Source organism: Heloderma suspectum, chromosome 3, assembly GCF_057233095.1.
Source record: "Heloderma suspectum isolate Gila_16-S chromosome 3, 16-S_ref, whole genome shotgun sequence".
Classification (NCBI taxonomy): domain Eukaryota; kingdom Metazoa; phylum Chordata; class Lepidosauria; order Squamata; family Helodermatidae; genus Heloderma; species Heloderma suspectum.
Window position 1 is genome coordinate 138,571,317 of NC_139460.1, and position 20,844 is coordinate 138,592,160.

At 39.6% G+C, this 20,844-nt stretch overlaps 1 protein-coding gene across 4 annotated transcripts in view; it reads right to left on the reverse strand.

Moving 5' to 3' along the window:
• Positions 1–20,844, reverse strand: part of PCCA (propionyl-CoA carboxylase subunit alpha) — a 343,861-nt gene that overhangs the window by 79,802 nt on the left and 243,215 nt on the right. For 3 of the 4 annotated variants that reach the window (XM_084844685.1, XM_084844684.1, XM_084844686.1), the window contains one exon: positions 9,924–10,022. In XM_084844685.1, the coding sequence (XP_084700811.1) occupies positions 9,924–10,022 (99 nt within the window). Of the gene's footprint in view, positions 1–9,622; positions 9,669–9,923; positions 10,023–20,844 lie in introns of those variants that run through there. The other variant, XM_084844687.1, reaches the window with a different exon arrangement.

Genomic DNA, 20,844 nt, shown 5'->3' on the forward strand with positions numbered 1-20,844 from the left:
TGTTCTTTGAGAACATCTGACATATGTCATTATGTTGTTAGTTCCTTCTTGTCCAAGAAATTCAGAGTGATATTTTAGCTTCACACTAACTTTGCAAAGTAGATTAATTCTGGGAGATAGCAGCTTGCCCAGTCACTAGTGAGCTTCACAATTCAGTACAGATTTGAGTGTATGTTTCCTATATCAAATTCAATACTTTGGCCAAGATGCCACATGAATGACTCCTGCATAGTAAAACATAATGAAATAGGTGATATTAAGCTACAGTGATTAAAAAAACACACACACCACTGCCTGAAGCAATGGGGATACAAAAGTTACTCTGTACAATTAACCTTAATCAAGCACTTAAGCATAAACCCTGAGAAGGTGTAAATACACAGGTATATTAACTAACACACACACACACACACTCACACTCACTGTTACCGCATATCCCCAGTCACACGTGTAACCCTGACATCGAAGTGTACCCGTGTAACCAACACATGTAAGTATCAATCTTGGGCCTAGAGAAGAGGGGCAGCATGGGTAGGTTGCACTTTACATTTATACCAAGGGGATATTAGCTACTGAAATACAGACTGGGACTTGAATAAAGATTGGCAGATAGTGGTGGAGGAGTAGGCACAATTGAGCACACTCAAAATGTAGTGACGTGGAGTTGGCCAACGCTAGACGTGGGGAAAGAGATTATGAGAGAACAAATTGGACAGTGACAGAAAGATTACAGTACTAACATTTAACCTATTCCAGAGGATGAGGGATATAAAGAGGAAGTTTGGAATGCTGCAGGTCTCAGTTCCATGTTCAAGGGTTCTCCTTCTATAAGGAGGAACTGGGGCAAGCAAGACCCTTGCAGGTCCTTTTAACCATGGCGTGTTCTAGGACTTTTTGATGGAAAGCTTGGAGAGAAAGCAAGAGGCAGTGTGCTCCCTGAGGGCCCTGACTAAACAGATAGTAAAATAACAAAAATAAATGTGGAAAAGGAAACTATGAAGTGAAGTAGGAGCAGAGTTAACTGCAGAAAGAAAGCTGAACAAAGCCTGACCAAATCCCAACTCACTCTTCCTGGGAAGAAATCCTGAGGAGGGCAATTATTCCCAAAATAAAAGGGATTAAAGGTAATCTAGGATTCTGAGCTCTCTTGACATTGGTGCAAAGGTGTGTGAAAAATAGTATAGGGGTCCTAAGTTGTAACAGGTACTGTGTGTAAACATAGGAGGTTCCTATCCTTAACAGTTGCTACCAACCACTAATGTGTTTCCTGGTAGTGGTGGTGGTGGTGCTTCATGAAGTATTTTCCCCATAGGGCTCTGGATTGGGCAATTCAGAATTTACTTTGGACAGCTTGATTAGGAATGTGACTCAGCAATCAGACACACATTTGCAAGTTCTGAAGTCCTGTTTGTTACACAGGAGCTCCAGATGTGCTGGCTCTCTGGCACATCTAGCGCTATATGGATTTAATTAGTATTATCCCAATACTAGTATTATCCCGATGCTCAAGAACCTAATTCCAGAAGGCATAGCCTGGGAGCTGCCTGGAACAATGCTAAAGTTCTGGAGCTGCTACAGAGGCAAAGGAGCCGTAGAGTGTATGTGCTTCCTTGTTGATTAAATTAAAGAACATTGTTCCCTACATCCAGGGAAAACATGTAAATGCCTGCCTAACTGCCATGCCACCACTCAGCTGATGAACTCACAAAGGTAACTTTAAACTGGACAGAATGTTCTGGCAGGAAAAATTGTCCAATCCTGAAATGTCACCACCTCCAAGCCAGGAGAGCCAGTACCCTTAACGACATCCTTTTGTTCTGAATATTGGGCTATAATACTCTACATAGCAAACTAGATGAAAAATTAAGCAAAAGGCAAGGAACCTCCCTGCATCTTCTATTCAATGGCTAGAGCCAAACTATTATTTCTTTTGTTTTAACCATCCTAGGTCCAGCCTCTGAGCCATCAAGCTCTTTGTTCCCTTTGTTTGGAACCCTATGACTGCCTTGGAGTTTGGCAGTCAATATTCATTCTTTCTGCTTGGGCATCCCTCGCATTCTCAGCTCTGAGAATAAATCCAGAGTCCAACTGATTTTTAATATTGTCCGTGACACCTGCCTAGCACCATTCTCTGCTCTACTCTGGTGCCTACTCCACATTTCCAAGGCCAGAGTCCCCCATTCTCCTGCTCAGGTTGCCCCAGATAGATTTCTTGCACCTGATATCTAGAGACAAAGTTTTGCCTCCTGGTGACGTGCCCATTGAATCCAGGGCTGGATTCTGTAAATATCACAGCACAACCCGCCAGTCTTACGGTAGCTGGTAAGGGGACTTGCGACCCATGTGGGCATTGTCGGTTCTGAGTGAAATTGGTTCCATGGGAAGAAGCACAGAGCACTGGGAAGCAGCTAACAAAAAGTCTCAAGCTGACTGCTAAATTCTTGAATTTAACTGGAAGCAAGAATCCCATTGGCAAGGCTCTCCATCTAAATCTGTTTTTAACCAAAATTGTGGTGGCTCTGGGGCCTCTAATAACAGCTTAAGACATTCAGCCCTCCCATCCTCACTCACCAGACACCTTTCCTTTGGATGTCTGTGGACAACATGGCACAGCCTCTTGTCAACAAGTACGAAGTGGCTTGAAGCTATTGCTCCTTTTTTGTAATTTGAAACTAAGCTGTGAAACGTGAGAGTGGTCTGTGCCCACAGCATTTTTCTAATTGTTGGCAGTCAACCAGGAAGTGAAATCCTTTGGGTTCCCCTTCCTCTGAAGTCAGTTAATTACAATTGCTCCTGCTCTATTTCTTTTCCTTTCCTCCTCAATCTAGCCAGTTTTAATTCACCAGGACCCAAGTTTCTTGGTAGTATAACCGTCTAATCCCCTGCTCCACCATTTTCCATAGTGCCACCTTTCCCTTATTTGGTAAATGCTAATTTCTCCAATGTTCATCTTTTTCTGTCTTCTGATTTAGGCCTATTAGAACTGGTACACAGACCCATATGCTAGGGGGTGAGCATACTAATTGAGCTCCCCCCACCACTTCTCTAATGAATGTACATGCATGTGTGAGAACTAATTGCTGTAAAAAATAAACCCATGTTTTGGGATTTTGAATGAATGAGCTAATTTCCCCATTCATTCATTCATTCATTCATTTCATTTCTATACCGCCCAAATAGCCGAAGCTCCATTGGAGGAGCAGTTATTCCCATTTTAGTAAGAGCATAGTGCATAAATCCACTGCGTATGTCAACATTTCAGGTTAAACGTCTCTTTAGACCTGTGGTGCTTGTTGCACATATATACACAAGTTGTGTGTCTGTATGAACAAGGAGGCACAGCAACAATCCCCATTCCTTACATAGCAAGGGGATGATTTAATTAGGTTAGAGGTCAGCAAGTGTAAGTTATAGCTTGTATGTCCGGGCTGGTCCTAGCCCTTACTTAGTCAGCCTTCCAGGACAAAATGGAGATTCTACAGTCAAGGTGTATGAGGCATGTCTCAAAAATAGCAGGGCAACAAAGTTTCTCTCGCGCGCGTGCACGCATGCACACACATCATATAAAACAGGTGGGCAATTTGTGCCCCTCCAGATGTTTTGGCCTACAAGTCCCATGATCCGTCACCATTGGCTAGGACTGATGGGAGGTGTTAGGACAAAACATCTCGAGGGCCACTAGCTGCCTACCCCAGCCTAAAATGTTATGAAACAGACAATCCACTACATAAAAAGCAATGTTTATTGGCAACAAGTCCCCCTTCTAAACATCCTCTGTAGCTACATTTTATATACATAAAGCAGTACCTTCTTTAAAATATCATGGGATTTTTTTTGAAACTAATGGATCATTTAGTGGCACTCCACTCTGTACAGCAATAGGGAAACAAAAGAGAATGTGCCAAGTCTTGACATATTTCAGCACAAATGATTAATGGAATGGAAAATATGGGAAATAAAATTTCATACAAAATTTCTGACGTTTACGTTTATAAAGGAAACAGGAATATACACTTTTCCCCACAGACTGGGAGAAACACAATCAAGTTTTGGAAACTGCAAAGAAGAACAAAGTACCAGCTGCCTACAATGAAGCAACTGTATGCCAAAACACACAGGTACAAACTATTTGATAAGCTGTCAAAATTGGTAAAGTGAAATAAAAGGATCTTTTCTTTTTTACTGGAATGCTGGTCACCTTCATTGGAGACTTTAATGTGATATTTCAGAACAATCCTGAGCAAAAAAAATGTCTGTCTGATTAGGTAAGTGATTGGGTAAAGTATATGTCTGTGTATGTATGCGTGTGCATGCAAGGTTGACAGGCGGTATGCGTGAGAAAGAGTACAGGTTTGCATTTGTGCATGTGTGTGAGAGAGAAACAGGGCATGAATACTGCATATGACTCAGATCTCATCATGTTGGAATATTTGACACATCTATTTTAAGAACAGAATTTCTTAAATTTCAGATTTTAAATATGACCTAGTATTTTTTGATATAAAATATATATTCAACACCCAAGTCTTCAGATCTAAGGGGCTGAATCTTATAAATCTTTATTCATGCAGGTAGTCCTTACTGAGGCAAGCTGACAGACTGATACCAATGGAACTTGTCATCTGTCAAGTCTTGTTACAAGTGTGATGAAAGGAAAGGTTCAGAGTGCAAACTAACCCCAACCCTTGTCAGTCTGAAAACTACAAAACCATGGATAAAATCAGAATCTATAATCAAACATAGGTGTACCGCCCAAAGTTGTTATCTTTGTTTATAATGCAAGACAGTCTGCTCTTACCTGCCATTCATAAAATACTTTTCCAAAGTCCAGTGAACTGCAAATATAATTACCACTGACTTTGCAGTGTTACTAAGGATAAAACTACACACCACTTTAAATATGTAAGAACATGCTACAAGAAGAGCCTGCTGGATCAGACCAGGAGAAATGAGAATTAAAATGCCAAATACACTTCCATGTAGGCAAGTGTAAAGTGATGCATATTAGGGATGGGTGAGACGTTCGTTTCAGTTCGGTTTTGATTACAACCTACCAAAATTTGCAAAGCTCTCCATAATTGGGGAAAAAAGAACTTGAACCTAAAAAAATTCAAATGTGGGAGAAACCAAAACTGACAGATTTGTCAATCCAGGCCAAGGACTTGGAGTACTTTGCTCTTAAAAGTCTGCTCAAATCCCTGAGTATTCAACCATGTCTCTGGAGCTGAATTAGGCTGCCACCTCTTTTTTGACAGGCTCCTCATCTTTAACAGCCACATGGCAGGGAGGTATATCATGGCCCTCTCTATGCTGGGAATAGCTCTACCTTTTAAAATTGGGCTGGTGCAAGATGGGTGAGAATTTTGTTTCAGTTCGTTTTGGTAAGAATTTACCAAAATTTGCAAAGTTCTTAATGTTCAGGAGAGAAAGATCTTGAGATTTAGAAAAACTGAATATGGAAGAAAGTGAAACTGACATATTCAGCCATCCCTGATGCATATTGTAGGGAGAAATCCTAACTTCACACAATAAATTGATGAGGCTGGATTTGAAAAATTCATGGAGGACAAGGCTATCAATGGCTACTGATCTTGATAGCTATATATTACCTCCAGTATCAGAGGCACTATGCCTCTGAAAATCAGTTGCTATGGAAAATGAGCAAGAGGGTGCCTATTGCACTTGAATTCGTGGGGTCCCATAGATTCTTAACCTGATTCTTAACATAAGAGGATACATTCTGGATGGAAACAAAGGCCTATGTAGTCCATCATTCTGTTCCCACAGTGACCAACCAGATCTGTACATCTGTACATTTTAGAGCCAGTGTGGCATTGTGGCTAGCATATTGGGCTATCATGTTCCCAAGCTCCAAGACTCAGCAGCACCCTGAGAAGGACTCATGCCACCCTCTCAGATACCTTTCAGGCCTGAAGATGTAGCCCTCCCTTCAACCTCAGACTCTCACACCTTCTCCTGTCCTTCCGTCACGCAGGAACATGAGGCTACAGAAATAACTGTGGGTTCTTTAAGGACAAGCAAGAATCTAGTGGGAGTTGAGCGACTGAATGCTCTGGGCTTGCCAGCCTTCTCATGACCTCAGTTGCCTGCATTCCCTTGCTGAGACAACAGCATTCCCTCTGGGGAAATATTCCAGTGAGTATCCTTGCAGTACGCTGTCCAGGGACCTGACAGTTCTTTATCTTGCAGTGACCCTAGTCTCCTGCTTACCCTGTTTTCTGGATGTGACTCTGCTTTACTGAACTTGACAACTTGCCACCTGACACTAACCATCTGTGAGTGGCACATGCTATAGGCTATAGGAGATGGGCCGAGGCCTAGTGGTAGAGCACAAGCTTTACATGCAGAAAGTCCCAGGTTCAATCCCCAGCATCTCCAGACAGGGTTAGAAAGAATCCTGCCTGAAAACCTGGAGAGCCACTGCCAGTCAGTGTCAACAATATTGGACTAGATACACCCATAGTCTGACTCAGTATAAGGCAGCTTCTTCTGTTCCTATGTTCCTCCCTTCCCCTGGGCTTCAAGCCAAGCCTGTACATGGTCTAGGATTGGTGAGATCCCCTTAGTGATGAAGCTCACTGGGTGACTCAGGGCCAGTCACTATCTATCAGCCTAAGCTTCTTCACAAAGTTGTTATGAGGAGAAAATGTGGTGGAAGAACCATGTATGCCACCCTAAGCTCCTTGAAGAGTGGGATAAAAATATAATAGATAAATAATAAATATGTAAGGTATCTGTGCAATGTATGGAGAGCACAAGGTAAAGTTCGAGATTTAACACAACATATGCACCATGAAACGAACTTCAGAAAATGAAGTTTTTCAGATGCCACTTTTCTGAAGCAAAGAATGTAGTGTAGCAAAGAATGCAGAAGCAGTGTTTTAAAAGAGTTAACTACATTACAGTGTTGGAGAAAAATGACTCAAAGAGTCTATTTCAGCTTGTCACCCTAGTTGGAAACTAGGCAGCGACAAATCAGCTTGGTTATTAACTAGCTTGAGGTACAATAATGCCCAGATGACAAGATATGATCAGACTTTTGCAGCTGAAGCAATTTATAGTGATGATGAGAACAATGAAAATATTATTTCTGGGTGGTAAGAGGACAGCTGATGCTTGCCCTGGCCCCCCATTAAAAAGATATTCTGAGAGTGCTGTGCGACTGGGTCTACCTGCCATATTAATTTCCCACAAATGGCATAGCATCACTCCAGAACATTGTGGGAAATTAAAATGCAAACGGATTTAGCCACCTGATGCTCCTTCTTGCAGTGACTAGAGCACCGCTGCCACCAGGTAAGCCCAAGGGGGCCCACCAGAGGCCACTTTGCCCAGGGCCCCCTCAAAACCAGAGCTGACTCTGAAGTCGAATCTTTTGCCATGAAGGTACTATGTCCATGTGCAAGAATCTCCATACTCTTGAAGAGAGTCTTGTTCTGCTTCCCAGTGGATGCAAAAGATGTGCACACAAGCAGCCAAAGGAATGGGATGTCTGTGCTCTCCTAGCCCCAGCAAACCCTTCCTCTCCACTTGGTCAAGTCAGGCAAGTGTTGGAGCTCAGCACTTGACTGGGGAGAGTGGAAGGGATGGATGGGCATATAGAAATATGCACGGACCTCCTGTTCTCTGTAACAGCCTGTTGTACTGTATGGGTGTATGTACAGGCACTCGCATGGGAGGAGCCTGGGTTTTGTGGAGCACCTGCATGTGCAGTAAAGATCATAATATATAAGAGGTGCTTTTATAAGGTTCCAGAGTGTCTCTTTCAATACACACACACACACACACAGCAGAGAAATGATCATTTCCAGCATATAAATCAGCCCTGCTTCTCTATTAGCACCAGAATATTCACCCAAAGGGCAAAACATCCTAAGGCAAACAGGGAAACAGTAAGCATCTTCAGCCACCTACAGTCTTGCACCATTAGAACAACTTGTTTTGATAAAAACAAAAGTATAGGTTACTAATTCTTAAGGAAATAAGTAAATACCCTATTGTGACAATAATATATTTTGTGAAGACACATGCACACACACCCAAATAATTACATTAACTCATATAAATAGTGATGATTTAAAGCCATATTACTGACAAAAGTGTGAACAAGTGCCCAGTAATTTGGAAATCTCAAAGAGTGGCATTTAACATTAGGATATACAACATTTGTATTTTACATTAATTTTCATTTAATATTATTAGCCAATTTAGAACTCTACCTTGCATTTGTTTCCCTGAGCATTCTCCAATGATGTTGGTAATTGTTGAACCAATCCCAAATTGAGCTGAGCGAGGTTCACCCATCACTACATGGGGCAGAAAAGGCATAACGCTCCCTCATGACAGATTATTCTTATTCATTTCCTTTTATTTATTACCTTTCTATACCACCTAATAGCTGAAGCTCTCTGCGCAGTTTACAAAGACTAAAAAACCATTAAAATACATTATGCATAGTATTAAAAATCACTGACATACAAACATATAAATAGACGGCACACACACAAACACACATATATCTAAATAATTTTAAACAATCAACAATAAGAAAAATCCAGGACCTCATTAAAACCTCATCATATGCTGCCAAATGCCTGAGAGAAGAGGAAGGTCTTAACCTGGCATCAAAAATATAACAATGTTGATGTCGGGCAAGCCTCATCGGGGAGATTGTTCCATAATTGGGGAGCAACCAGCAAAAAGTGGTGGTGGTCTGAAATAAATAATTTATTTAAAATATTTCTTGGCTGCTTTTCAGGGCAGAAGCCATCCCAAGATGGCATACAATAATAATAATAAAAAAAACTGATATGGTCTTTAAAAGCAACAAAACCCTGGAAAAAGCAGCAAAGACACAATGCAAAGAGCAATAAAATCAACAATAAAAAACAGCAACAACAGCAAGCATATTAGGGGAAGGCCAAAGTCAAAGAATATGTTTTCAGGGCCTTCTTAAAAGCCTGCAATGATGGGGCCTGGCGGATCCCAATGGCAACATAATAGCTAAGATCTTTCTAAACTACTGCTACTTAACTGGGCATTAACTGGTGGGTAGTGTCTGCACCATGTTTGAAGACAAAACAAGTTAGAGAAAGCCCACTGGGGCACACTGGCCAATTCCTAAACAGTGACACATAAATCTGCTCTTATAAGAATCTCAGGACCAGTTTTAATTTATAAAGGGTCATGGTTTCAAAGTTTATTTAAAAAAAAAAGAAAAAAAGTTTACACTCATCATACCCACTCCTTCAGACAAAGTGTGATTTGATTCAAAATAGGATGAATACCCAGTAGTGGATCAGCTCAGCATTAACATCTCTGTCTTACTGGGATTAAGCTTCAGTTTTCTAGGTCTCCTCCAACCCAATGCTGCCTCCAAGTTTTCAGGGATATTGGTGCATCACAGGGTTGAGATGAAAAGGAGAGTGAGAACTGGGCTTCATTGGTATACTGATGACACCTTATTCCAAAACCTATCACAACCTCTTCCAGCAGCTTCTTCTACATCTACAGCATGGTGTACCATGTAGATCAGCTCACACAGGGCAGGGCAGTTATCCACTAAGAAGTAGAATCAGAACCTCTTCAAGGCAATATCTCCTATTCACAATCCTGCCAGGTGATGTAGAAGGATACCATTGTCAATACTGCTGAGAGAAGAAGTTAATCAGCGCCTCACCTTGTATACAGCAATACTTGGTGCATCTATGGAAATGCTCACGTTTGCCTACGGGACCCTTTGGATCCCAGCTAATGTGTGCAAGCTAGCCTGAAATAATGCAAGCTTGCCCCACTGCCTTCAACACACGTTAAGCAAGTGCAAATATATTCTGGACAGCAGCCAACTTTCCAGATCTATAAAACTTTAAAAACATAAAAAGCAGTAGCAGAAGAATATTTACCTGCACCGTTCTCTGAACACCATCCACATTAACAGACAACAAGGCTGAAGCCAAGTTCCACTCACTAGTCACGCTAAGTTTTATCCCATCAACGTCCACCTGTTGTGACACCAAAGAAAACTGTTATCATAAAGCCAGACAAGAAACAGATCTCAAGTTCATTACTGCATACAAAGGAGCAACCATATTAAAACAGATGGCTCCCAAGCAACCTGTCATGTTTACTGCTTCTGCCACAAAAGACAGGGTCTAACAACAGAGACTTCTTAGCATCTCTGGGGAAGAGGTGAAGGACCTGAGAACAGCTGCCTGTGGAGGGCTTTAAGTAATTTCTATGAAGTAGCAAACAGCCATCCAACTTTTAAACCATATCTGGACATGCTACATTTACTGTAATTAGACAAGCAATTCATATGAATTCCAGTGACACTTGCCAACCCAAGCAACAAGCCTTGCATATAATATGCTCTCCAAGGACCAAAGAAGAACTTTCCTATGATTTAATGAAGGTCTTTTACATTGTTTTTTTTAATTAATATATGCCAGTAATTAATCTCAAAGTCCAGCCAAACTTTCCCATTTCTGTCATGTTCTTCCTCTAGTAACCACTAATCAGAAGAATCTGATTTTTCATGTACATTATTTTCAGCTGAAGAACAGACTAAGAATCCTTTAATTTATTAATTAAATAATTTGCTTCTTTGGTGATATGAAAAGAAACTTTACATAGGAAGTAAATTGCCACTGATATAATGGAAACACTCTACCTGTGCTCTGGTCCTATGCGCAAAGAAACTTCTGCATTTTTAAATTACTGCAGATGTAAACAATTTACACAGAAATGCAGGATCACAAACTTAAAATATCACAAACATTGAAACCGACATGGTCGAACAAGCAAGATTTTAATACTGTACAATGTGCAAGTTTCAAACAACTGTTTTCTTTTATTGTGAATTTAGTATTGTCAATACTAAACAAAATGGTGATTTTGTTTAGTATTCCGATCCTAATTTTTAAAGATTCAAAAATTATTTTTGTCCCATTATCCAAACAGAACTATGATGATCAGGTGGACTAATCCATTCCCTTTTATTTCTCCATATAATCCAGAAATTATCATTATCAAACATTTGTGACAGAAAATCATGTACTGGACACCCATTTTGTTTTCATGGTAAGAACTTGTGAAATTTAGCATTTAATCTCCACACATTTGTTCAGAACAGGCTCCTAATAGTGCCACATAGTTATGGATTGTGAACAGTCATGGCAAATGGAGAAAAACACTCTATCATCTGAAGCTAAGTATCTTCCAGATGTGATATAAGTATTTATATGCACAGACATTTACAAGCTGAAGCTAAGCTGCAAGTTATTTTTAGACTGAGATTTAACTTTAAAAAAATCTTTCTTACATTTTGTAAAGTTTATTATATTCACAATAAGTCATCCTGACCCACTGGGACTTGTAACCAACAAAGTGACTCCCTCTCTCATGCTTCTGCTTACGATTCTAGCCAGTTTCTCTGGGATACTACAAACTGTTAGGGATTCTAGCAATCTGATTCACTCCCCAAACACCTGGTTTTCTATTTTTCCCACTGACGCTCCTCATTCTGTGGCTTTGGGTGACCACCAGGCATGCGCTGTCCATATTGAGCTATTTTGTAAGAGAGGATTGCTCCCTTTGGATGTGTGTTTTTAGATTTTTTTAATAATTAGAAATACCTATGTTCCTGAATAAACACATAATATTTTGTAATATTTATTATTATATGGTTATTTATGAACACATTGAAACCACATAACATTTTTACTGTTAGTTTCTTCTACTATTATTACTGCTTGTTGTTGTTGTTTATTCGGTCAGTCGCTTCCGACTCTTCGTGACTTCATGGACCAGCTCACGCCAGAGCTTCCTGTTGGCCGTCGCCACCCCCAGCTCCCCCAAGGTAGAGTCTGTCACCTCCAGAATATCATCCATCATTCATTTAATTTAAACAGCTGAAAAAACTCTGTGTCTATTGATATCCAAATTGTATCTTTCTTCAAAAATATTAGGGGTGCATAGTGAGTTTGCAAATGAACTATATGCTGTCAATTTTCTCTCAATCAACCATATTATGTTAATTTACACATTTCTGTCATCTTCTAGGACCTTGCTAACCACTCCTTTAATGAACATGCCTTGGAATTATTCCATTTCTTTGCAATTAGAATCTTGGCTACAGTTAGTACTTTCTGTGTCATTTCTCTTATCAACTGGCTTAACTTTCCCCTTTCATATATCCCAACAACTAAAAAGTCTAAAGGATCAGAATATTTAATCATTAAGTTGAGGAAGAAATAACCCAGAGTTATAACCTAACAACAAACTCAACCACCCAGAGTTTGGATATCACAGAGGACAATCCAGGAATGGAGCAACCCTGGGATACTTAGTGCACCAGAAGGGGGAGAGTGGTCAGCAGCCAGCCCACTTGCTTTCATAATGCGAACTGGGTCAGCCTGTTCTATTCTCATCCATGGAGTGGAAGAACTGCTAGTACATATGCTTGAACTATTCTCATGCACAGAGTTTCTTTTTTTTTATTTATCCAATAAATAATAGACTTTAGAAGGGCTGCAAAATGTCTGTTCTTTAAAAATTGTCTGTATTACTGTTAACCTTAGGGTTTCCCCATGCATACTGATACCTCCCTCTTGTTTGTCAGTGGCCTCATTTTGGCTGCATTTCTGTCCGCACAGGTGTGCTGACTTCACTAATAGAGGGAGTGATCTGAAATACTAAATATAAGTAATAAACTACTGAAATTAATTTCATGTAGCAATTAGATTAAGCATTCAAACTGTGAGGCATCAGATCTCAAGCATAAGAACATAAGACTGAAATCTTACTTTTATTTACTGACTCCATAAATCATGAAACTGGCCCAGAGACCACGCAGTTGGCTCAGTCTAGTTCCAGTTGTGACACATATGTCATTTATTCAACTTACATAACAATATTCATGTTAGTCAAATATATATATATTTATAGAGGCCTTTTCAAAGTAATATGACTACAGAATGCATGATGCCTACTTGTATCGTCAGAGAAGCAGAAATGGTACATGGGAAGTTAGGAAAGAAACAAAATGCTTAAAGCAGTACCATGCTGGGTTACAGTAGAACAGACTGGCAAAGGCAATAAAAAAGAAGAAAGGATGGCAAGTTGAATCTGTCAAGCTGAAAGTGATAAAGTTTATATGAAGGGAATATTGATATAAAACGTAGTTACAATGGTAAAATGCATTATTTGGTTTCATTTGTTGACCATAAAATGGAACCACTTTCACGCAAAAGGTCACATATTTATCTCTTGCAGATAAAATGTAAGGTCAGCTTTAAATAGCTTTGAAGTGATTATTGGTACAACCTCAAAAGGAAGTTCAAGTACACGGGGTTTCAATGTCATTAAAAGAAGACTTTTTTTGTGCCAACTTTCCTTTTGTTCATATTTGCACTTACTTCTAAAAAAGACCCCAAGAGAGAGACCCAGTCTATGCATTACATATCCTGAGGAAAGCTCAGTTACCTATTTATAGATCTTGCCCTTTTCTACCAAACTAGATCAAGCGTTTTATTCAGTACATGACTGCAGGAGAGAAACTCATTTGCTCCGAGTGTCATCAAGGCAGCCTTTTACCTGCTATGAATGAGACCAAATTTTTGAATTGCTGGGCTTCTGCTTCAAATCCACATTTAAAAAATACTGTTTGCAGTACCAACATTGCTTTCAGGTTTTTTTTTAAGCTTTTAGCACTTACAGTCTGCCAAGAACTACAAGAGTATCTGCCTTGTCCACATTCACATATGCATCATGACAGCTGCTTTATGTGACACAGATGCATGCAAATAATCTGCAGAGTTTCTACAAAGTATTTCCAAATGTTGGAAAACAAGGGAAACATTCTCTCTTCTACACAGCAAAACTGGAATCCAAATACAAATATTTCACCTTCGCAAACTGAAAATGCACTTTAAAATACACTGAAATTGCAGGTGGTCTTGCTGGTCTATTAGGAAAAAACCCACACAAGTAACAGTAGGGTAATAACTTTATTCAGGCCAACTAAAACATCAAAAAGTAGCAAGCCAGCTTGCTCACTAATTTGTGACGTTTTAATTGGAGCAAATAAAGGTATTGCCCTGCTGCTATTTTTGGATTTAATTGTATAATCTCTTATTTAGCCTAATGTAAAATGTAACTGGCCTTTGGATTTCGGCCAACTACTACAAATACATTAGAGAGTTGGAATAGCATATCCAGTGCCAATGAACCTACTTTGCTACACATCTGACTATGTAGCCTGAGGATTAGGTTCACCATCTTGATTTTAAGACGAATGATACTTCTAGTGGTATTCTCACTGACTGTTTAAAATGTTCTTCTTATTTCTAATTCAATTTTGGGGCACCAATTTTTGCCAAACCTTCTTGAGAAAAAGTACTGTTACTTAAAGGGCTTATTTGGGAGATCTTTGATCATATTTCCTGAAGATTGTTTTAAAGATGCCATGGGGTTGTGGTGGTGGTGAAATCAGATCAGGGCCTCAGCACTGTGCCATTTCCCCAATTTACAGCCCCCCCCCCAAATTATTTACTCCATAGGGTAAATAGCAGCTTTGGGGAGGGGAGGGGGTGGATTGTAAAAGCCTGTTTTGAGTTGGATTTGCTATGAAAAGGAAGGATCAAATACATAACGGTTCTATAGATTTTAGTGTCTTGAGAGGAAGGACACAGTACTGTTTTTTTTAGGACAAGTCCATTTTTGAAACAAATATTGTTCAACCTCCCATATATTATTCTGCATGTTTTATTTAGGGTGTAAAAGTTCATGGTGACTATTATCTTGCTAGCGAAAACATTCTGAATATTTGAATTGAATAAGATCTTTAAACAGGTGTCAACTGCAGTTTTATATTAATATCATCACAGTCATATTATCAAGGTTCTCCCAATTAGGAAATTGTACTTGTTTAATGCTAAAGGAAGTAGGTAATCCCACACTGGTGCCAAATTCTTCCAGGGTGTGCACACCTTTTCCTCTGCATTTACGTAAGTTGGAAAATGCAATGTTCCAAAGAGATTATGGAAATATTTTCACATTAGCTTTTTATCTGCTACTAATATAATTACATATACTGAAGGTTAAACACTTCAAAGTACCTTGCATGAACCAATGTGGGAAAAATTATTTTATAAAACGAGTAATTGCTGACTGGTTTTATCTGATATGAAAGGGCAAAACATCAATGGCAAATGACTAAAATCTAGTTAATCTTTCATTGTTGAAGACATGAAAGAAGAGGACCAGGGGTCATTTATTCATTACAAAACTCTCCCCACATTCACAGTGTATTACTGCAGAGAGAGAAGGAGGGAGGGAAAGAGAATGTGTTACGTATAGGGAAAGGGTTCTTTCCCTATACGTTCTTTCCCCTTTTGCATTGAGGTGCAATAACAAGCTGAATATGACCTGGTTCACATGTAATGACAATCCAGAGTACGGTATGGGTTGTCAGTGAATCATGGGTTGTTCATGAATCATGGGTTGTCATTACATGTGAGCCCTGTATAATGGTTTACCTATGAGTTGTTAACCATGAACAACTCAGAGTTCACAACCCAACAACAAACCATGGGTTCTCTTCCTGGGTTATTCTTGGTTAACAGCAGGGCCTTCCCAGTGGTGGAATGTTCATCTGTCAGAGTCTATCCCATAACTTTAAAAAACAGTTTAATACATATATCTAATAAAGAGTCCTGTGGCAGCCGTACAAAGAGGTATTTGGGGTTTGACCTATTTTATGTAACATTAAAGGTTCCAAACAATAAGTTGATTTTATTGTGACTTTAATGTTTTATGTGTGATTTAATTTATTCCTGTAAGTTGCTTTGAGTTACCATTTCATAATGAGAAGACAGAGGATACACGGAAGCATATTCTGCCACACAAAATGATCTCCTTCCCAAATAGTCAGGTTCTATTATAAACATTATGTCATGATTATGGGCTTCACAGTTATGGAATAGCTGGGACATGATATACAAAACCCGAAGAGAGATAATATTAAAAACCTATTTCTTTCAACTTGAAAACATTTTTTCATTATGCTTGAACTATGGTCAAATTTTTGACCAAACCTTCATTAAACATTTTATATGGATGCCAGATAAAAGTGCTCTGAGGGCTAGATCTGACCTGTAATTCTGATTTCCAATTTCACCAATTGGTCATCTCTACATGTTTGGCATCTCTAAACATATTGCCTGATGTGCAGAAGACTGTAGGTGCAGCACAACATTTTGTTTATACTGTTCTACAGGTGGATGACCTTCTACATGGGTTAGCATAAGAGCTTATGTCAGCAGCCCCAGGTTTCTGGATTCAGATCCCCTTAAATTATGAAAGTATGAACAATACAGTGAATTCTCAATCACCGCATTGGTCAGTATCCAATACTGCAGTTGTACGCCCGCTCGATCTCTTCCGCAAGCAGGACTCCCTGCCCGCACAACAGTTCAAAAAGCAACCTGGTAAACAAGCAAACATGCCCATTTCTAGATCGGGACAGGTCAGTGGGCCTTCCTTCTTCAAGCTCTGCTGACCTGCCCCATTCGGAAACTACTGTCTCCTCTTGTTTCTGGCAGCGTTTTAATTGCTAGCTCACCATTGTGCACAGGCACACAAACAGACTTAGATACTGCCCATTATCTTATTGAGAATATATCTCCATCACCTTTTTAAAATGGTTTTTGTACCTGACCCAAACCAAAATCCCATGAACTTTAAGTAATTAAGTTTAGAGTGCACATTTTATTTCCACATTACAGATGCCAGCTATTCTGATTTTGGTTGTTTGCATATTCTACAGGTAGACTGTATACTCATACTACTAGAATTCAGAGTTACCCAATGAAATTGAGTGGTAGAAGGTTCAGGATAAAAATAATTATTTCTTCACACAATTCATAACTTATGGGCTATAGAGCCATATGATGCAGTGATCACCACTGGCTTAGCTAGCTTTAAAAGGGGAAGGGCATAGCATTAATACCGCAAAATTAACTTATGGAATTAATTTCCAAAAGTTGTGGTGGTGGCAACCAACTTAGATAATTTCTTTTTAAGGATTGTTGGAATTTATACAGAACGGGTCTACTGATGGCCATTAGGCATAACAGCTAAATCAGCTCTCCAGATCCAGAGGCACTACAGCTCTGAATGCTGGATGACAGTGTGAGGTTTGTGTGTGCTTTGGAAGCATCTGGCTGACAGGCCTGTGTGGGAAACTAAATTCTGGATTAGATGACCTTTGGTCTGATTCAGTAGGGCTTTTCTTATATTCCTCCTGTTTACCAAGGGGAGGGGATTGCTGCACCTTCTCCTATTCATTGCCATTAACTACAGAATGAGCAAAGTTGAAGAATCCTTCCACTAAAGGAATCTATCAGCTGAGTACTGAAGACTTTTAAAAATGTGGATATCTGACCATACTGTGGCTTTGCAGCTCTTTGTTAAAAGCATAAGATCTTTCTACCCATGAAGTGGATATTGTTCTGAGAGAATTAGCTTTGATGCCTTTAAGAAAAGTAGGGTTTCTGGCCCTGGAAAAAAAGACTAACAAAGAATTTAAGTCACCTCACTATAAAATCATTTGATTTTTTTCTTTTTTACTGTGCACAGCAAGATAATGTAACACAAAGAAGGACAATGTTTTATCAAAATTCTCTGGTTCTTTTGTGGAGTACACCATCTCATGTAATTTGCGAGACTTTTCTTCTCATGTTTAGCACCCAGAAAGCACTATTTCCTTGGAAAAATTAAGGAACAATTCCTTTCATCTCCTTGCAAGCTTTAGGCTTCAAATAGTGGCACAAAGGCTAATTTCCTTCTGGGAAACCAAGAAATCCTTGGTTAAAGATCTTCTTTGGGCACAAGTCCTGACCTTCAAGCAGACCAAAGTCTTTAAACGCAGATATGCCTCATTCACATGTAACATACTGGTGGCTGAGATACAATTTAAAGAGCCAAAAAGGAATGGGAGATGCTGAGTCCTCCCTCATGCCTACACCTTCCACCTCCCCACAGCTTCTCCTGGCCAGGTGTTTTTCTCCCAACCAGGCTCGCCACTGGTATCAGAGCCTGAATGAGGGGAAAGGACTTTGGAGGACAAACTGCAGGAGTAAGAGAGGTAGAAAGGTTCAGCACTTCCAGCCTATGCCTTCTCTTTTGTCTTTTAAATTGCACCCCAGCCCACCCCAAGCTTCCTTTACCCAAGCATGGGACAAATCCATATTTAATGCTGTAGGTCTGCCACTGTCACATGTAGACTGAATCTTAAAAACCCTACCAACAAAAACCTAAAGCCAAGAGTCAAAAGGAGGTATAGCTCATGGCAGGAGAGCACATGCTTTGCATTCAAAGGTCTCAAGTGCAAATCCCAGTGTCTCCAGTTAAAAGGTGACAAGGGTGGGAAAGACCTTTGGCAGAGACTCTAAATAGCAACAGCCAGTCATTAGACTGGGCTAGATTGACCTAGCCCATCTAGACCCACATATAAGGTGTCTTAAAATGTTCATAGTCCCTATTTGGGCAGTGACCAAACTCTTAAGCACTAGTAACAATTCAATATTAAAATGACACAAAAATACTGTTTCTGCAGGCTTCATAAGTCCTAACATGGGCATTGCTTAATCTTTACTCTCATCCAGCTACTGTAAGAAGAACTGTCTTTCTAGTAAATGGGCTTGCTATATGAGGGCCATGTAACTGATCCTCACAATCTAGTGTAGCAAGATCTTCCGCTCTTACTAACAGCCAAATACTGATACAAAATGAATTATCTTCAACACAGCTATATTTTCTTAATAACAACAGTTGTATAAACATAAGGTCTTCTCTGTTAAAGGGAAACAGACATCAAAAAGCAGTAAAACATGGAACCCTAAACCCCTCTTTCTTTGAAGAAATCCGTTTGAAGCAAGGCGTTTCTAGTTATGGGTGAATGAAATGAGAATTCAGCTGCAACAAACGGACATCCAGCCCCTATGAAGGACTAATTAGATCCATCTGAGAAGCTGTGTCTACACTGCTTTACACGTTTCAAAAAGGAAAGCTCTGGTCTAATCTTTTGAAATGGCTACATCAAAACAGTTAGTCACAGCTGACGCACATCCAGCCACAACAGCAGTGTTATTTTCTTTTCTTTTTATAAAGCATTAAGAGCTACATTAAAGTCATGTTAATAAGCCTGTCTTGCCCTGAGAAAGGCAATGAAATTTGGAGCAAAGAAAGCAAGCCTGGGCAACATCACTCCTAGAAATCTCCCCACTGCGCCTGAGTTTCAGAGATGCTGTTGCAAGAGCAAGTAATCCGGCACATTAGACATGCTCAATCAAATGAAACAGTTAAATATGAAGTGCCCACATCCAGGACACAGAGAGTTAACTACCACTTTTGTCAATTCATGGCTAGCTCCTCAACACCATACTGAATATGGTAGTACACATGGCTGGCTGCTGCTAAACCAGCAGGAGGAGCTCACAGTTATCACTTCAAAATAACTTCAAAATAAATGGTCACAATCCACCTCCTGTACCTTTGTGCAGCTCCCAGTCATTTTAATGAAGCTTGTGTGGAATGCCTTCTAAGTAGACTGTCCCCAGGATGTGCATCTTTTTTTGCATTGGGGTTTCTTTCCATTCATCAGACTTTATGTAGCTTGAGCAGCAGGCATAATATGTACCTGCGCTATTCCAGGTTGTCTACACTCAGATGTTGATCAAGGTGAGAAAGGAAGATGAGAAAGGAAGTAACATGGTATGGGATGATTATGAGTCACATTGCTGTGAAAAACCAACTTGAAACATTCTTTGTTATCTGCCATCATTTCCAAGTATCACATCAGATATTCCAAAGCGTTGTTGTCACAAGCTATCTTACTGAAAGATAGCATTTTTATCAGTTCAGAGCTACTATGCTTTGCACAATCTCTAAAGGATGTTCTAATAGCTTTTAAAGCTATGAATAGAAGACAAGCATGTGTAGAACTAGTAAGAGAGAAAACATTTCATTTGTATAATAGCTCACCTGCGCAAATTCTTGTATTAGCTGAACAACTGAATGTAATAGCTGAAAAAGATATCAGTTTTGTTTTCCACATCACTAAAGGCTAAGTAACATATCCATGTACCTCAGTCAGACTCATGATTTATTACTCAACTTACAGCTGAATGCATAAAGTCTCCATTGAAAAGTACTGAGTTTGTGGTAAACAGCTCTACATGTGATGTTTGATTTGCGATGGCCATTTCACACTGGCAATCCTCCTGCAATGCTATCATCACTATGCATGATGAAAATGTCGGTTTCGTTTCAAAAGCAGCTTCTCAATTGTGAAAATGCACTGAAATACTTAAATAGAGTTAATAATGTTGTTTTCATCACTGCCATTTATACAAAAAGCATACACAAATGAATGTCAAGATATTTTAATGTCTATCTAAAACAGACCAGGTGATTAAATATCTTCAGGTTTGTGCCATTTAGGTTCATCCATGGTTTCTTTTCATAGAGCTAAGAAATGTAACAGTGCATTTAGGAAACACTAAGTATAAACTTGGAAGTGTGAGGACAGACGTACGTTCTAAATTGATAAATTCGATAAACTATATTCTTCTAAAACGCATCCTATTCCTATTTTGTGCCCATATGTAAAAAGTAATGTTTGGTTTAGAAACTCATGGGGCAACTTTGCCTAAGTCTGCAAGTAGTGCCCATGACATGTAACAAACGATGCCACTTTACTGGTGAAACATGCCCTACAACAACTGGACACATCTTCATTTGCAAATGCAAGATGCTGCTTAA